This window comes from Alosa sapidissima, chromosome 21 (assembly GCF_018492685.1).
Source record: "Alosa sapidissima isolate fAloSap1 chromosome 21, fAloSap1.pri, whole genome shotgun sequence".
NCBI lineage: Eukaryota > Metazoa > Chordata > Actinopteri > Clupeiformes > Clupeidae > Alosa > Alosa sapidissima.
In genome coordinates this window covers 24,573,752-24,591,463 of record NC_055977.1, presented here as the reverse complement: position 1 = coordinate 24,591,463, position 17,712 = coordinate 24,573,752, and the positions used below count along the sequence as shown (strand labels likewise).

Sequence of the window (17,712 nt, the reverse complement as noted above, 5' to 3'; positions counted from 1 at the left end):
ACCATCATCAAACATGTTCTGGATGCTTTTTAAAAAAATCCGACACCACATGGCACAGTCCTCCTTACTGTGATCACATGTTACACCCCACCTTTACGTGGCCCTTTAGGGGTGAACAAAGACCCACTACTGACCCCAAATCCTACTAAATAACAGGAACACCTTTTAAAATGTCTTCTAAAAAACTAATCTCCTCCTAGACCGTTGCTCCGATTCCCACAGAATTCGGTACACATCATCTACAGACCAAGCCTAACATATTGTCTTTTTCCGATTTTCGATTCGTGGCTCTGTTTGAAAGTTATGCATCAATCAATTTTTAGGACGTGGCCTATAATGATTCTTTTACCTATATCATATCTTGTTAAGGTCCAATCCTATTCAAACTTGGGTAAAACATCAGTGTAATTGGACCTTAGTGCAGCCTTTGACACTGTTGATCACAACATACTGTATTACACTAGAGCACTGGGTTGGAATCAATTGGGTCAAATTATATCTACAAGAAAGGAGTTTGTTTGTTGCCATCGGAAACTGTACCTCAACACCAACGTCCTTGACCTGTGGTGTTCTCCAGGGGTCGATGTTGGGGCCACTATTATTCAAACTTTATATGCTCCCACTTGGACAAATCCTCAAAAAAAAATTGATTTCCTATCATAGCTATGCCGATGACACCCAACTTTACTTAGCACTATTGCCAATGGTCTCCTTGAATCTTTTTGTCAGTGTATTGACAAGATCAACAACTGTTTTTTTAATATTAATAATTATATTTGGTAAAAAGGAGGAAAGACTTAAGGTGGCCACTCTCCTTGATACTAAAGGGCTTTTAAAAGCAAAGGATACTGTTAAAAATCTTGGTATCATAAAAAGAAATAACTGAAAGAATAACTAAATCTATCATGGAAAGAATAACTAAATCTACTCAAAATAAACTAAATCAACTCAATCAAATTTTTACCACCTCAAAAACATCACACTTAAAGGTCTAAAGTCAAAACATGATCTAAAAAAATATTCATGCATTCATCTCTAGTAGGATTGATTTACTACAATGGACTTTTCACGGGCCTTCCTAAAAAGACTATCAAACAGCTTCAGATGATACAAAATGCAGCAGCTAAGGTTCTCACGAAAACTAAAAGAACTGGCCAGATTACTCCAATACTGAAGTCCCTGCACTGGCGCTTTTTCTTGTTTATAAATCACTAAACAAAACGGGACCAAATTACCTAGCAGACATGATTCAGCAGTACACACCCTCCAGACCTCTCAGATCTCAGGAGAAATACTTGTTAGAACTAAACATGGTGAAGCAGCTTTTAGTTGTTATGCAGTTCAGTTCTAGAACCAACTTTCAGATGAGATCAAAGTTGCCCCAACTTTATCCAGTTTCAAATCTGGACTTTTCGCAGATGCTTTCTGCTAACTGATCAAATACTCAATGTCCAGTTCACAGAGCACTCTTCGGGGTGTTGTTCCTTGTAATACTATTATTGTCTTTAGTTGAGCAAAATGGGATTATGTGAAGTAGTTGCCCTGTCATTTTAACAGAATAGACAGATTGGGCATAGTCAGAGTGTAACGGCTCGTTCTTTACGGCACGACCGCTTGAGAGTTACAGCTCTACCGGGTTTCTCTGAAACTCTGAGTGTTAACTATTTGAGTGTTGATACTCCACGAGGGGGACTATCACTATTGGTCAGGCATTTTGGCTCTGAAAGGAAATATTTGTGTGCGAGTTTGGGACTACTTCAAGAATAAGGTGCTGCTGTTCAGTGGGTGCTAGTATCATCACTGAGTAATTGTGTTTGTGAAATGTTTTTTATGTCTTTTAATTATTACTTTGTAAACACTTTTAAACTACAGTATTGTCCCCTTATGCTTACTAGGCCTATTACCTTGTGTTTTTTATGTTTTCGTTTTTATTCTTTACTTTTGAAACTATTCTTTGACTATTACCCTTTTATGATTTTATTAGCTATTACTGTTTGCTTTCGTTTATGTAAAGCACACTGAATCACATCTTTGTGTAGGCTATGAAATGCGCTATATAAATAAACTTGACTTGACTAGTGTGTTTTGCTTGGTCCTTGGTTAAAATATAATGTACGTTGTTTTGGACAAAAGCGGCTGCTAATAAATCTAAATATAAGCATAAACAAACGCAACGTCCTGCACAATCGCTGACTGCACCTTTAAGTGCCTTAGCCTACTTAAGGGCACAATAGTGGCAGCAGATAATTGATACCATGACAGTTCAGGCTACTACATGCTAGCCTGGCTCCTCCCCCATTAGGGAAAACTGTCTGATCAGTCTATTAGCCATTAGCAATTATGGAGTCAAATGTTCCAAATTCTACTCCACACCCTGACACTCATTTCAGCACTACCTGTTCACCACAGACCTTTGCATGGGTCACCTATGTGTGTGTGTGTGTGTGTGGGGGGGGGGTACTCCAGGGCAACTTAGCTCGAGGTTAAACGCCTTGCAATCTAATTGACAAAGAAGTCCAGATCCCCACCTGCCCACCACCATGCTGGTGATGGGCCTGGGTCTGAAAGATAGAACACAGTCTTTTGTTAGGGGGGTATTATTCAAAAAGCTTCTGTCCATGGTCCTGAAGTCGTGCAGGTCCTAGATGCGATCGCACCCCCTTAGCAAAAACACTAATAGTCTACACTGCAGTATACTTTTGCAGTGGAGGACAAGAATTTACTCCGACTTTGGCCCTTACACTTGATTACTACGGGTAAACGGTTTATGCTTGGCTGTGACCTTTAAATGCACAGAAAGTAGCAGTATCAAGTCTGTCTGGTTATGCTACCAAGTTCTTCATTCATTTTCTCTGCACATGACATGTCACATTATTTGACCAACAGATGGCCCCACAGGATAGTCTAGGCTACTAGCACTGCATATTCAGGCTTGCACGTCATAGCCTACTTTTTGAAAGAAATTGCTTAACATCGATGAGATCATGTTGATACTAAGCGATAGGGCTCTGAAAAGAGATCACTGTACAATTAATTTAATTTGAGGTTAACAAAACTGATCTCGATTACTATAGCCTATATTTAGACCTACTAAATCTTACAAGTAGCCTCCTCCTGTAGGTGGCAGCAAAATTCCTTTTACACTATTACTTATCATGAGACTTCACAAGAGGCAGGAGAAGAATACAACCCGTTCTGTAGTGGGGTTTAAACGTGAACACGGCAAGCTAGCGTATTAGTGTTGGATAGTAGGTCTGGTAACGGGAGTGCTCCGCTGTCTGCACTTGGCTTAAGACAGAGGCGGAGACAAGAGAACACCCGGTTGTTTTAGAAAGAAAAGATTAATCGGCTGCATCCATCATCTAAAGAAGCAGAGCTACTCTCTTCTTTTAACGTAAGTTTGGTTTGCTAACTAGCTAGCTTGCTGGTTATTAGCTAGCAGTTGTCGGCTAACGTTGCCAGATAAGAGATAGGCTTGTCCCGTTCTTTTGCAAATAAATTTACGTGTCCTCTTCAAGACGGACGCAGCAGCCTACTTTTTTCGTCTCGAGTGTCCTCATAAAGCGGAAGTTATTGATTGCAGCGTAACCAGCGACAGTGGGAGAAGAGGAAAATGACGGGGAAATCAGTGAAAGACATTGACAGATACCAAGCAGTCCTTACATCCCTTCTGGCTTTGGAAGAAAACAAGTTCTGCGCCGACTGCCAAGCAAAAGGTAACGCTTGGCTTTTTCGTCTCACCATCGTGACTTATGTTGCATGATTTGCCCCGTTGTTTAGCAAACCGGACGGTTCCCAAAAGAGTCATTTCCAAGCAAGTATAAATGGCTTGGCAAGCCTTTAGGTTGCCTGTAACCTCTGCACCCTTGCGGTGGTGGTGGTGGTGGTGGAACTTCTTTGTCATCTTCACTATCGGGCATGAGCTTAGCAAATATTTCGGTCTCAGTCAGGTGCAAGCAGTCAGTGTATTTTGAGCACATTTTAAGCATGATGTGAATTCTCTGTAACCACCTGCGCTTGAGCATGTGATTTTACGAGTGTGTTTAGTTTTAACGTCGTTAAATATAACTCTTTCAAAATCCTGATGATTCTCCTCTTGCTTTATTATCCTGGGTTGGTTGCTTAGTTTTCCCATTGAGAAATACCTGCTGAGTGCTGAACGTGTCGGAACAGTGGTGGGTGTATAGTCATTGTTGAGTTTAGCTGCCTATCTTTTGTTTCATTGCCTAATTCAGGAATGACTTCATCGGCCTTGCGGTTACATGTTTAGCAGCACATCTTGTTTTGCAACAATACTTCCTGTTTTGACTTTTGCTCAGATTGCAACGTTATTATCACATCCTGATAGGCTACCTATGCGGAACAACCCCTGCTTTACTGAAAAGGAATATCTGTTTCAGACTTTCATAAGGGCAGGGCTTTTTGTTGATTTATTTGAATGAGGAAAGATTATATAGCTGAAAAACCCAGAATTTAAAGTTTGAATTGTGAATGTTATATAAAGATGGTGAAAGTCGAGTGAAGTTGTAGCCATTTCAACAGCACCATCCAGGCCTGTGTTCTAAGCCTACAGATGTCCTTGTCACTTTTTCTCAAGACTGACCGGTGTTCTTAACCCTTGACCTTCGCAGTGGACAGTCCTGTCTGGCCTCTGGCTCAGGGCTCAGAAGGGGATGTGATCCCGTCCGTCTGTCTTCACCGTGGCCTGGCATTGGCTGGCTGTAATCTCAAATCCCCCCCCATCCATCTCAAGCTCTCCCTGACCCCCCCCCCCCTTCTCTCTTTCTTCCTGTCACCTTTTCTATCAATGTAGCAAATCTGCCAGCACAGAATTAAGCCCACCCCTCCCTCTCTCTCTCCTCTCCTCAGTTCCAAGAAGTCACGTTCACAGCCCAGTACAGTTTAGAAGCAGGAAGCTCACGCTGCACACTGATCTGGCTGGCCTCTCTCAAACCCCCATAAACCCCCACCTCCACCCAACCCGCTCCACGTGCCTGAATCGCCTGCCGGCCCTGTCGCCTTTCACAAACCTGCTGTGGCGGGGGTGACCCACTGACTAGAGCACAGAGACAGACATAAGCTGCAACCTCGATGTCACGGTCATGGGTATCAGTATCAGCTCATCACAGCAGGGCCAGTTATTCAGTCAGTCAGTTAGCAGCAGCAGCACTCTGAGTGCTTTTGCTTGCTGAAGACTGAGGCTTATGTCACACTTTGTCATGCTTTTGCTGGGGTGACCCACTGACTTGGACAGTGGACTTGGACAGTGGGTGTTATGGATTCTGAAGCCACTGTCAGTGCTCTGCATCTGGTCCAGATCACAACATGGTCTTGTCAGCATAGCAGTACTTTGCTTTTTGCTAAGCTGCAGACATTCTAGCCTCTGCACACACACACACACACACACACACACACACATATATACACACATATACACACACACACACACACACACACACACATTCACATTCACAGAAGCACAAACACAAACTGACTCTCAAAACACAATTTTCAACTCCTCTAGAGAAGCCAGTCACTTTGGCTTTCTGTTGAGCAGTTTTGGCAGGGCTTTGACTGGGGTGCCTTGAAAATGAGAACAGCGCCTGGAGCGCTGGAAATCTGCATGCATGTTGGGGGGAAAAGCCCTGGATGGCTTCCATCTGCCTGTGAAGCCGTGCTGCTGCATGGTGTGTGCGTGTGCGTGTGCGTGTGCGTGTGTGTTTCTCAGCGCAGCTAATCATGTCAGTGCTTAGACTTATTAGCAGGCTTGTTTGGGATTTGTGGTTAGGCTGGTGAAGGGAACACAGTGACTGCACAGCGGCTGCATGGTGCTACGGCTACAGAGCGCTCCCTGTCCCTTTCCCAGCACCGCACTGTGTAGGCCTGTCCACTATTGTCAGCCAGTAGTGGTTTTGTTTGATTTCCACATACCGCACTTTTAATGTAAGCTTATCTCATCGGAAAAGATTTGCATCCAGCTAGAGAATGATTTGCCAACTCAAGAATCAGGTCACCCTTGCCTTCTCTTCTCCTCTGCTGTTGCTGTAATCACGCTCTGCAGACATCATGGTTTGCCTGTGTCATGCTATGGCTGAGTCAGATTGGAGTGCTTGTTGAAAGCAATGATGGCCAGATACTGATGGTTAATAAGAACTAGGCTAGCCTACTAAACACGAGCCTACTGAATACAAGCCTACTGAACGTTAGCCTACTGAACGCGAGCCTACTGAACGCTAACCTACTGAATACAAGCCTACTGAATGCAAGCCTACTGAATGCAAGCCTACTGAACGCAAGCCTACTGAACGCGAGCCTACTGAACGCTAGCCTACCAACTTTTTCGCAGGCCGGAACAAATTGTTCATGACCGCTCCCTGTTCACATTTTTTATCTGTCTGCTGTCTCCATTCCTCCCTCCCTACCTCATTGATCATATCCTCCTTTTTACTGAAGCTTTCATGCTTAGTCCCATTTTTGTGTGTGTGTGTGTGTGTGTGTGTTTGTGTGTTCTTTTTGTTTTTCTTTCCTCTGTTCTCATCCTTCTTTATACACGCCTCGGCTTCTGTCTCCTCAACTGAGAAGTCCTTTCTGTGTGTCATCATCTCTCCTCTCATTCCCCTCTCTCTCTCTCTCTCTCACTCTCTCTCACTCTCTCTTTTCCTCCTTTCCATCCTTCTCCTTCTCCATCTTCTTTTCCCTTGTTAGTTTTCTGAGGTAATAGAGTGTTTGTATTGGAGGTGCTACTCTGTTGAACCCTTTCCCATGAGTCATTGCACCCCCACAGCTGGGAGCCATATAATAGCCCATCCTGCTCAAGGTTTCATGGCAGTTTGTATTCTCTGTGGTGTGTGTGTGTGTGTGTGTGAAGTGTGTCTACTCTGCGTACAGTGTGTGTTTGAGTTTATGGGTTTATTATGCATGGGAAGTTAGTGGTGTCTACAACTGACAGGCACTCTCACAAACCTGTAGGGGTGGGGGGAAAGGATTGCACTTTAATGCAGAAGCCAACTTATTGGAGGTGGGAGGTTAGGGGGGACTTGTTACTGCCCCCTTACCTGGTATCACAAAACGGTGTATTTGATAATACAGCTCACAAATTACAACAGCCAACTCTAAAATTTCCATGGGGATGAATAACGTATCTATCTATCTACCCATCCATCCATCCATCCATCTATCCCTACTATACTGGTTGGAACTTGGCCAAGATGCAGTTCACATTTGTCCAATCGTAATTTGTCTAAGTAAACTGCCATCTATCCTGCTGAGTGCCAGAGGTATTCTGATTCCCACAAGACTTTGTCACACGGACTTGCAAACATCCACAATTGTCCGTATACAGCAGTCAAACCTAGCACTGCGAGAAAAGGGGTGTATTTATGTCTTTATCAAGACCAGCGCACTGAGGGATTGTTAGATCAGCAGTGTGTGTGAAGGGTGAAAATGGAGGTAAGTTATAAATGGTACCTCCACCTTAGTGTAGCATATGTCCTAACTCTTCTCAGCTGGTGCAGGACATACTGTACATGCAAGAAGCTACCACTGCACCAGAGGAAGTAAAGAGTGACCCTCTGCAAAGCTAGGCGAAGGGGAGGCCATATGGCCGCGACAGGCCTTTCACACTTTTGGCAGCAATCTCGCTTGCACTCTGCTCTATAACACGGTCACAGACATGTTGTAGCTGGGGTGACCTAAAAATGGCCGTAGTGGCTTCTGAAAGTAAAATAAGTGCCTGATGTCTGCACTTGATCACAAAGTAGTTAGCATATCTTTAAGTTTTTAGTAGAGATGCACCGATATGGAATTTTTGGGCCGATAACGATAACCGATATTTATTTGTTTGTTGTGGCCGATACCGATACGATAACCGATAATATTACTCTTGAAAAAAATTGTGAAAAGTGATTTGGGGAAAGCATTTAATAAGCATAATTTTATTGCAGTAATTTTACCTACCACCAAATGATGGACAGAACTCATAATAGTCCTCAATAGTATGGCAGTCAACAACATAACAGTAGCCTAGCCCTACAGTATGTGTGGCTCCTTTAAGTGAACCTGACGTCAGTGAATTGCAGGTGAGTGGCTAGAGAGTTTGAATCGTTTTCATTTAGGACTAAACGCTCATAAACGGAGGATAAACGGCTCAGCTTTGAATAAGCTACAGTATAGCGACCAAATCAGAGTTTGTGAGGGAAAGGTTTAGTTTCAACTGCGGGTAACTGAATAAAGCTGCAACTCCTCAGACTGTATCTTATGTCCGTCTACTCTGTTGCGCACAACCTGCTGCAGCAGAAATGAAGGCGTTAGCCCCGAAGGTTTTAATAACTTATTATGATGACCTGTCTGGAACTGAAGCAGGAATGGTTAGCATATTTCTAGGTAATAATACAAAACCCAAGCTAAAGTAATGCAAATATAATACTAAAACACAACTTAGAACTAGGCCTACTTATGTACTCGTCCCACTAACGAGTTTGTTTATTTGTTTCCCCGACCAGCGCGGTAAAGTGCAAACACACCAGCACAAGACGGCTCTAGATAGGGCTGAGCTCCGCTCTGTTAAGGTTAAATGGCGGATCATTCACGAGAGGATGTTGAGATGCACAGATTCCCAAATGAACGCATATCCACAGATTTTGTTAGAGTGGTGAAATACATTCACACCGCTGACATTATATTGAGGAAGAAGTATAGCCAACCAAGCTCAAGTAGGCTAGCTCAGTGTAGCCAGACGGACCTTACGTAGGCCTAAATTAAGACTTTAAAAAATATCGGCGCAAATTATCGGCCAGAATTCTGTTATCGGACCGATATTAATATTTTCATTTTTTTCACTTATCGGCTAATAATATATATATCGTGCATCCCTAGTTTTTAGTTTTTAACATATCATGTCAGAGTCCCCACTTCAACCGCAACATAGAATAATTGCTCTTTATGCAATAGCAATCCAAGTCACTAGGCTCTGCACAAGTTTACAACCATGAAGAAGTTGGTAAACAGACAGGAAGTATGATGGGAATCAGGACTCACAGGAAGTATGATGGGAATCAGGACTCACCTTACTGACTGGTTCAATTAGCCAAATTCACAGGGAGATGCACAAACACAGAAGGTGGGGGCGGAAAAAGAAAGGCTGTATTGTGTGTCTCCTGATTGAATCATAGGGAGCCTGCTCCTCAGTTGGAGATGGCGCACCGTGGGGGTGGGGGTTGGATGGGGGGCAGGGGGTCGCATCAAGACAAGTAGATAAGAGACCGCAACTTGGAGCCAGAGCAGATGAGTGGTTTGTGTGTTAGTGTGTTTGTGTGTCTGTGTGTGTGTGTGTGTGTGTGTGGGGGGGGGGGGGGGGGGGGGGGGGGGGGGGGTCACATGAGTGGGCCTATGCATACGTCATAACCTAGGTAATTACACAATACAGGCTTTCACATCTCCCACTTCTGACATCACAATTTTTAAAAAGCACATACTGTAGCCTGAAGCAAACGTTCCACCCACGTTCTGCTGAATGTAGGGCAGATTGTTGTATTTAGGTTATTGGTTGACATTTTGGTCAAGGATCGTAATTGGATTTGCGAAGTAATTATTATAATTTTCTTTCAAAGAAGTGAGCCTTCCTAATGAAATGCCACATTTGCCTTGACAGGCGCTTGCAGGAGATGTTAAGGTACGAAGTCGAATGAGCTGTGTTAGAAGAGGAAGCGGTCATCACTGACCTCTCAACGGCTTCCTTGGCTACCCAGAATCTAATTTGCATGCCTGTGTTCGGCTGGTTACCATGGATACCTCACCTGTGAAGCTGTTGAAGAAGCTGAAGGGTATGGGATGATTTTTGGATGGAGGGGGGGGGGGGGGGCTAGGAGGAGGAGAGTGGTGTGTGTGTGTGTGTGTGTTTGTCTGTGTGTGTGTGTTGTGTGTACCCTCTTCAGGGAAGTCCTGGCTGGCCCTCCTTGCTGCTCATTATCACACACTCCATATCTGCCCAATCATCCATGGGCTCTTCAGCTCCAGCATGCTTCAATCAGAGCACTCTGTGTGCCGGGCAGAGTGTGCCACTGAGCGTGTTGGGGACTCGCCTGGTGACTGTGTTAGTGAGTATAGATTTATGTTCTCACCAATGGTGGAACGGTTCACAAAATCCATTTTTTGTTTGGGTCTGTATACATGTTGTTAGAGATGCAGTGGCAGGTTACGGTGCCTTTAGGTTCAAGAATGTACCGTGACATCCCTGTTTCTCACTAGAATTCTTGTACTGTATGTGAGTAATATTGTCAGTACACCTCCCTTTTACCTGTGCATAGCAAGTGGAATGGTCTTTACACACACACACACACACACACACACACACACACACGCACACACGCACACACACACACACAGAGGTCTTGTTGTTTTAAGTGAGATTGCAGGTGTGGTGTGAGTGTGGCACAGTGCAATGACTCAGGTTTGGTGAAGGTTATTTTAGGTGAGAGGGCCGTACTGTACAGTAACTACCTGAGGGAACTGGAGCTTTGGACAAAACAATGAAAGCTTAAAAACATTTATTTTTCTGCAGAAGTGCTAGATTCATGTAATTGCATAAATTCCTATAAACCGACTTGCTAATATGCTAAATAGCAGTAATGGCCATCCGATTAGCAAAGCTGGTATTTGGGACAATTTGAGTTGTCATTGTAGAGAAACACCAGGCAGTGCTAGCTTGTGATTTCATGGTGTCATCAGAGGGTGTCATAATGATCCTACTCTTCAAATGTTGTGCAGTTTTGAACATGTAAGGCAAAGATACCTGCTTTTTCATTTTTAACTGGTGGCGCTATACCTCAAATGAGTGGATATGGGATGGGTTGACATGCCCCCTTGAGACCACCATACGGAAAAAAAGTTGGTCATTCTAGGCCCTACGGTTCTCAAGATATTGACAGAAAACTGTGTCCGGCCTACCCTCCTTTCGGGGGGGCCAGGTGCCGCCGGTGGGTGACAGATCAAAATGAAAAACAAGGTTCCGTGTCGTCCTTGTGGGGCTACATGCCCACCAAGTTTCGTGCAGCCCGGTCTTTCAGTGTCCCGGGAATTGTTGATACAAAATTACTGAAGGGAAAAAAAAGAAAAAGAAAAAAAAACTCTGACTAAACTTATATGACTGCTGTTTGCTTGTGTGGTGGTCATAATAAGCTTTTTCCTATCAGCAGTGAATAAATCACACGCTATCTGTATCTGAAGACATGTCAAAGATATTTAAACAAAATGGCTGCCAGACAAGAATGTCTGAGATTTTTGTGTCTAGGAAAATATCAGGGCAAAAAAGCTTAGGCATCTGGGCTTCTTTAGGCATACAGAGAGGGGTCATTTAGCCAAAGCAAAGTGTTTTGCTTTAGCCTCTTGTGTCAATATTATCTCTCCAATGTCTTGACCAAATGTGGCAACGCTGGACATGCTGTATTCTCAAGCAGGTTGCCAAATGCATAAATATTGCAGTGATTTCCTTAAAAACACTGTATCAGAATGATTTCACATGTACGTGACTCCATCTTCAGATAACCTAGTCAAAATGCTCTCTACCAAAGAGCCTAAACTGAGACCTGTTGTTGTCAGACAGGCTTAAAACAGACCAATATAGTCTTTTCCGAAGAGGGACTCGCATGGATCAGTTCGAAGTAGAGTGGCATTGACTATGGAAAGTCATCACTGCGTTTACATGTATTATTCAGGAGTAGCTTTTACCCAGAGTGAGTGAAGCATGTGTGCATTTATTAGCCTGCCTAGGCTGGCTTAGCACTTACGACTCCCAGGGAACTGTTGATGTTGGGGTCGTGATCTAGCAGCCCTGATCACAAGGATCACGCCACTCCACACTAGCCTAGGCTAAGGGGCATTTAAGGCAGTTCCTCATCTCCTCATGTGTCAGTTAGATGCAGCATTTATCACTATTTGCGCATTTATAGTTTTGCCAATTTGGTTTACTGTATACCTGATGCCAAGGAAACATGGATCCCATTAACTGTATGGATTAACCCTCCAGGACTAAAAGGAGACTTTAGGACGAGGCTAAACCCATATACAGGAAACTGTCCAATAATGTGAAATGTCATGTCAACCTGCAGATGCTGCTGCAGTGATTTAGGGGAATTAGGCCTATTAGTGTCCCAGTGATGGATCACGGACGGTCCAGTTCAACTGCCTCTAAGTGTAGTCTCTGAATAAACCATGGAGACCATATGCTCGTAGTGGGATCTGCTTGGTTACTGATGAGGTCAGTGGCTGGCCTAGAGATATAGGCTAAGGCTATATGCCGTCGATCTGGGTCGAGGAGAATCCCCTCACCAGAGGGCTCGCTGCCTAAATATACTGCCGTGAAAATGGGGACACTAGAATTCCCTCTGAATTAATAATATTAAGAATACCGTAATTGCATATCAGTGGATAATGGCTAAATAATGTCTAGTTCCTAGTTGTGAGGAAGTCTAGACAGATCAGGGTCCGGTGGTTTCTTAGGTGTGTTTTAGGTGTGTTTTGCATGTGTTGGTGATTGTGCTGGTGGATTCACAATCAATGGGATTTGCCTGTCTTCTGTGTGCTTGCTGACACTTTGAAGCTCAGCAGTCGTTCTAGCACCTCATTAGGGATTGGCAGTCAGACCCTGTAAGATCACACAGCCTGATGTTTCTGTGCAATCCATTTACATTGGTGAGAAATGGGCTAATGCCACCCCCCCCCCTCTTCATTCTGTGTGTGTGTGTGTGTGTGTGTGTGTGTGTCGTGGATATGGGGACTTATGCATAAGCCTCGTGGGATCTGGACAAGCTCTCCATGTGCACGCCGTCTGTTCCTGTCTGTGTGTGTATACATGAGACGTTTTCTCCCACTGCAGTCTGCACACTGTAGTGTACCTCTGATTTCTCTGTGTGTGTGTGTGTGTGTGTACTCAGTACACATCACTCTGGCTGAATCACAGGCATCTATGATGCAGGAATCAAAGTCCAATGTGTTCGCTTTCTCCGACAGCCTGTCTCTTTCATCGACTCTTTTCGTCTCTCCTCTCCTTTCCTCCATCGCCAGTTTGACTCTGCTGCCCCTCTGCAAAATTCCACTTTCTTATGTCTTTAATTTCATCTGTCAGTCTCCATCTCTCTCTTTCTCCCTCCCCCTCTCTCTGTCTCCCTCCTTCTCTCTCTCATATTTCTACCCCAATTGTGTCTGTTTTCTAATGTCTGATTTATGTCTTTTTCTAGCTCTCATGCTTTCTCTTATTCTCTTTCTCTCTCTCTCTCACTCTCTCTCTCCTTCCCTGTGGAATTGGTGGGCTCTGTCCAGGCTCCCCATGACATTATGTCATTATCTCTGCTCCCTTCCCAGAGATGGATCTCCATTGATTGGACGGTTTGTTTAAAGCAGTGCTGCTGCCATTGTTCAGACCCATGTCAGGTGGCCAGCTCGTAACTCAGCTCGTTGCGTCTTATAGCTTTCGAAGCATGGCTGAGACCCAATGGGAGCACCTGTCTTTGTTGCGCCACATCCAGCACGGGACAGTGCAGGTGAGATGAGAACACGTCCGAATCTTATGCTTGAGAAACGGATATGAGAACATGTCCGAATCTTTAGTTTGAGAAACGGATATGAGAACACGTCCGAATCTTGAGAAACGGATGCCTTAAGGCCTCCATACATAGTCGCCGACTCCACTTTCAGTGTTAAATTCTGCCACCGCCACTGTGTCGGTTGTGATTAAGTTCAGTAAAATCCATTGTTTAATCGAATGCTTGTCAGTTGAAAATGTCGCCACTGGCGTGCATGGGCAAGTAACAGAAAAGTGTTGCTGCACTCGTGTCGGCGCCTATAAGCCGAGTGGTTCATTGGAGGAGATGTTTACACAGGCAGGGGCTGCCAAGTCTCATGATAGAAGGCCAGTTCGTAGTCCACGTCTCATCATCATGTGTAATAACTCTCAAATCATGACTCTGGCCCAGAGGGAAGGTGGCGTCTTTCCCAGTGGCAGAGGTGGAAAAAGTATGAAAATATTGTACTCAAGTAAAAGTACCAATACCTTGATGAAATATTACTCAAGTACAAGTTAAAATATCGATCTGAAAATGTACTCAAGTAACAGTAAAAAGTAGTTCATTTAAAATTTACTTTAAGTAAAAGTTACTTAGTTACTTTTTTTTTGTTTGGGGGGGGGCGGTACCAGAACAACCAGTTTTACCAAAGACTTTCTAATGAGGAGATACAGCACTCAAAAAATCCTTCATAGTAATGCATGGGGTTAGTTTGTAACGCCAATATGGCAGTTGTCTGCACATCATATGTCTATACATATCAGAACCCTTCCGTGGCAAAACGTTGATATGTGAATACATTGAGCCAATCATGTGGTGTGTTGTAAAATACATTGAGCCAATCATGTGGTGTGCTGTGAAGACATTGTGCCAATCATCTGTTGTGATCTCGCTGCTGGAGCAAGATTGGTGTCGTGAAGCCTTACGCACACGCATTTCTGCTGAAATAGATGCACGATAAGTGCCCAAAAGGTGTTGCAATATGGCCGCCGAGTGGAGGTACTTGCCTGAAAAGGACGTTGAGAAAGGAAGATCTATGTGAAAAATCACCGGAGTTCTCCTTTAAGTTTGAGCAGTAGTTGATTTTCAAAGTTAGTTGCACTCATCCTTGGGTCGCTTTGCAGTGAACAGTAATCCAGCACAACTGAGAGCCCCTCACAGGCAGCTGAGGCAGGCAGGCCAATATTGAGTTGCAGAGAGTTTTTTTTATATTTGGAAACGAGCAGAAGGTTCAGCAGATTAAAGGGCGTCGTACTGGGGGGGAAAGTGGGAAGTATAGGGCAATGGAGGAGAGGGCCCGTGAAAAGTGAAATACAGGGGGCACAACATTTTCACCAGGCATTAGTAATAACTCAGGTAATCCACACATAAAAAAATCCAAACAGCTCCATAAGTAGTCATGTAATGAAGTGGAATGACACAGGGGAAAAGTATTAAACACGCTAAGAAAAAGCACTAAGGCAAGGAAAGGGAAGGAACGAGCTGGAATCTGTATAGAAAGTAGTTATCCTTTCTATCTGTGCAAATTAATATAAGCTTGGTTAGTAGCCTACATATTGATGGGCTATAAAAAGGTTTTTCATTACCAAGGTGTCACACAAGAAACATTTCATGATGGATAAAAGCAAAAAGCTCTCCCAAGACCTTTGCAACCTTATTGTTGCAAAACATATCAATGAAACTGGTTACAGATGCATTTCAAAACATCAGAATCTTCCAGTAAGCAGCATGGGAGCCATTATCTGCAAGTAGAAGAAACATCACTGCATCATCAACCGGCCATGCACAGGATCTCCTCGTAATATTTCTGACCAGGGAGTCAGAAGGATAGTCAATTCCAAGAGCCAAGGACCACTTGGAGAAAGCTCCAGACAGACTTGAAGGCAGCCAATTCAATTAAATAGTTCTGGAAGTAACTAAAGATCAGGATTCACAAGAGGGACCCCTGGAATCTGTTTAGAACAATGGGCCAAAATCAGACCTGAAACTGCTACCAAGTTTTGTCATACAGGAAATGTCTTGAAGCTGTCTTTACAAACAAAGGCTTTTCCACAAAGTATTGAAGAAATTTCAGTAGGCACGTTCAATACTTTTTTCCTGTGTCATTCCACTTTAATACACACAACTCTTATGTTTGGATTTTTTATATGTGTGTTAATATAATGTGTGGTGAAAATTTCGAATAGACTCACTGGAAGTTTAGGCTAATTACTGAAAAAAAAAAAAAAAAAAATGTCAGACGAAATTTAAAGTTTGACTGACTGTATACAAAACATAGTGAAAACTGTGTAAGGTCACTCTCACTCTCCCTTGCTAAAGAGCTAAATGGTTTAGTCCGCCTGCACGATTCATAAGGTAGTCTATCTTTTGTTTATTTAGTTGAGCATCGCTAGTAGTGGACCGCTAATTGTTTTGCTGCTGGTGCAATGTCTTTCTCCAAGAAAGCCAAGTCAGGTTACTAAAAACAAAGGCCAAAACAGGAAAAAGAGAGACATCAAAATGAGGGGAAACAACTGCTAATAAACTTCTTTCCAAAGAAAGGTGAGCACAAACGTCAAAACACGAAATCCCATGGTGTTTGCTTAAATATCTCCGCAATCATTAGTGCTAAAACGAACTGAGACAACCGATTGGAATAGCGGAATATACACGTTCATAGGTTAGGCTAATCTGATGCATTTCGTGATCCAGTCTCCATCACTTTCAGAAAGACTGCATGGCGCCAGCTTGATTCATGTCCTGTTGTAGGCTCATAGACAGTAAAAGAAAGTGTAGGCTACATGCTGATCATTATCACTAGGCTAGTGGTTTAGGGCACGATTTTTTTCTCTCTCCCTTTCCGTTTTCGTTAGTCTTAACTTTTTTTTTTACTCAAGTAACGGATGGGATTTTTGATGTAGCGAAGTACAATACTTCACTCAAAATGTAATCAAGTAAAATTTAAAATACCGATTTTATAAACTACTTAAAAAATACAAAATACACAGAAAAACTACTCAATACAGTAACGTGAGTAAATGTATTTCGTTACTTTCCACCTCTGCCCAGTGGTTGGCTTCCCTGTGGCCTGGACGCGTTCGCACTGGCCAGACGCACATGAACGGGTGCGAGAGAAAACAAAGACTGTGAGGAAATGAGGAAGAGGAAGTAGAAACCAGAGCTCTTATTAGCTAACATCCCAACAGCCACATCTGCTGAGCTTGCCAGACTAAATCTGGTTCCCCTTTTAGCTCTGAGAACTAACACAATGTTCATGTGTCACTAGCTTATAGTCTGTAGGCTTTCTGTAGCTGCATGTTAGCACACAGTCTTATTTAATTGTTTTTTTTTTTCCATAATAATCCATGACGGGCTAACCTGCAAGGCGGTGGTCAGTTGGCGTGGAATGACCCTGCTGGATGTTGCCACAGTCACACAGCACTGATTCAGGAGCATGCTGTACTGGTCTGGAGGAAACTGTATTAGGTCTTCGTCTCTACCAGTGTTCTGTTAGCAGCTGTCTCTGTCTTGGCGAGAGTCGTGCAGGATTGTGCAATATGGTTCCCTTGGGTCTTCTTTGATTGGCACTTCACATGGGTGCAGTGTGTATGGTGTAGGCCTATCCCCAGGTTAGCACTCTTCTGAGTGCTGTTTTGTGTTGAGACAGGTATCAGGTTTGTCATTGCTACACAAAATAACTTAATAGTTGTACTTTTCTAATTCAGGAATAGTAAAACATGCATACTGAGGCCCAACCTAGAGTCATGATCTCAAACCACAATGACTGAAATACCCCTGGGTCTTAAAAATTCTTTGGACTTGAGACTCTAGACCAGGTTTTAATTTGTGATGGCCTACTAGATGTAGCCTACCGGGAGTGTCATTTCACCCACACGTACATATCTTTTATCAGGGTCTGCTGAAACAGTATGTTGCAGCAGGGTAAAATAATAAGCTACCCTTAGTCTGCTATTCAAGGGGTTTAATGAATTCAGTTGTTACACACATTTGTAAAATAGAGGGTGGAGTACATACAAATGTGTTCATTAAGCATACAGTACTTAGACCTACAACACAGTCATGGTGTGTGTGTGTGTGTGTGTGTGTGTGTGTGTGTGTGCGTGTGTGCGCATAACTACCTACCTTAATTCAATGAGGAGGAACAGACAGCAATTAA

The 17,712-nt window shown here is 43.4% G+C and overlaps 1 protein-coding gene across 4 annotated transcripts in view; it reads left to right on the top strand.

Moving 5' to 3' along the window:
• Positions 1-3,073: 3,073 nt before the first annotated feature.
• smap2 (small ArfGAP2) overlaps positions 3,074-17,712 on the top strand; it is a 30,131-nt gene continuing 15,492 nt past the window's right edge. The window contains exons 1-2 of one of the 4 annotated variants that reach the window (XM_042075758.1): positions 3,076-3,394; positions 3,584-3,716. In XM_042075758.1, the coding sequence (XP_041931692.1) occupies positions 3,614-3,716 (103 nt within the window). In that variant the 5' untranslated portion in view covers positions 3,076-3,394; positions 3,584-3,613. Of the gene's footprint in view, positions 3,717-17,712 lie in introns of all 4 variants that reach the window. The other 3 variants (XM_042075761.1, XM_042075759.1, XM_042075760.1) reach the window with 3 other exon arrangements.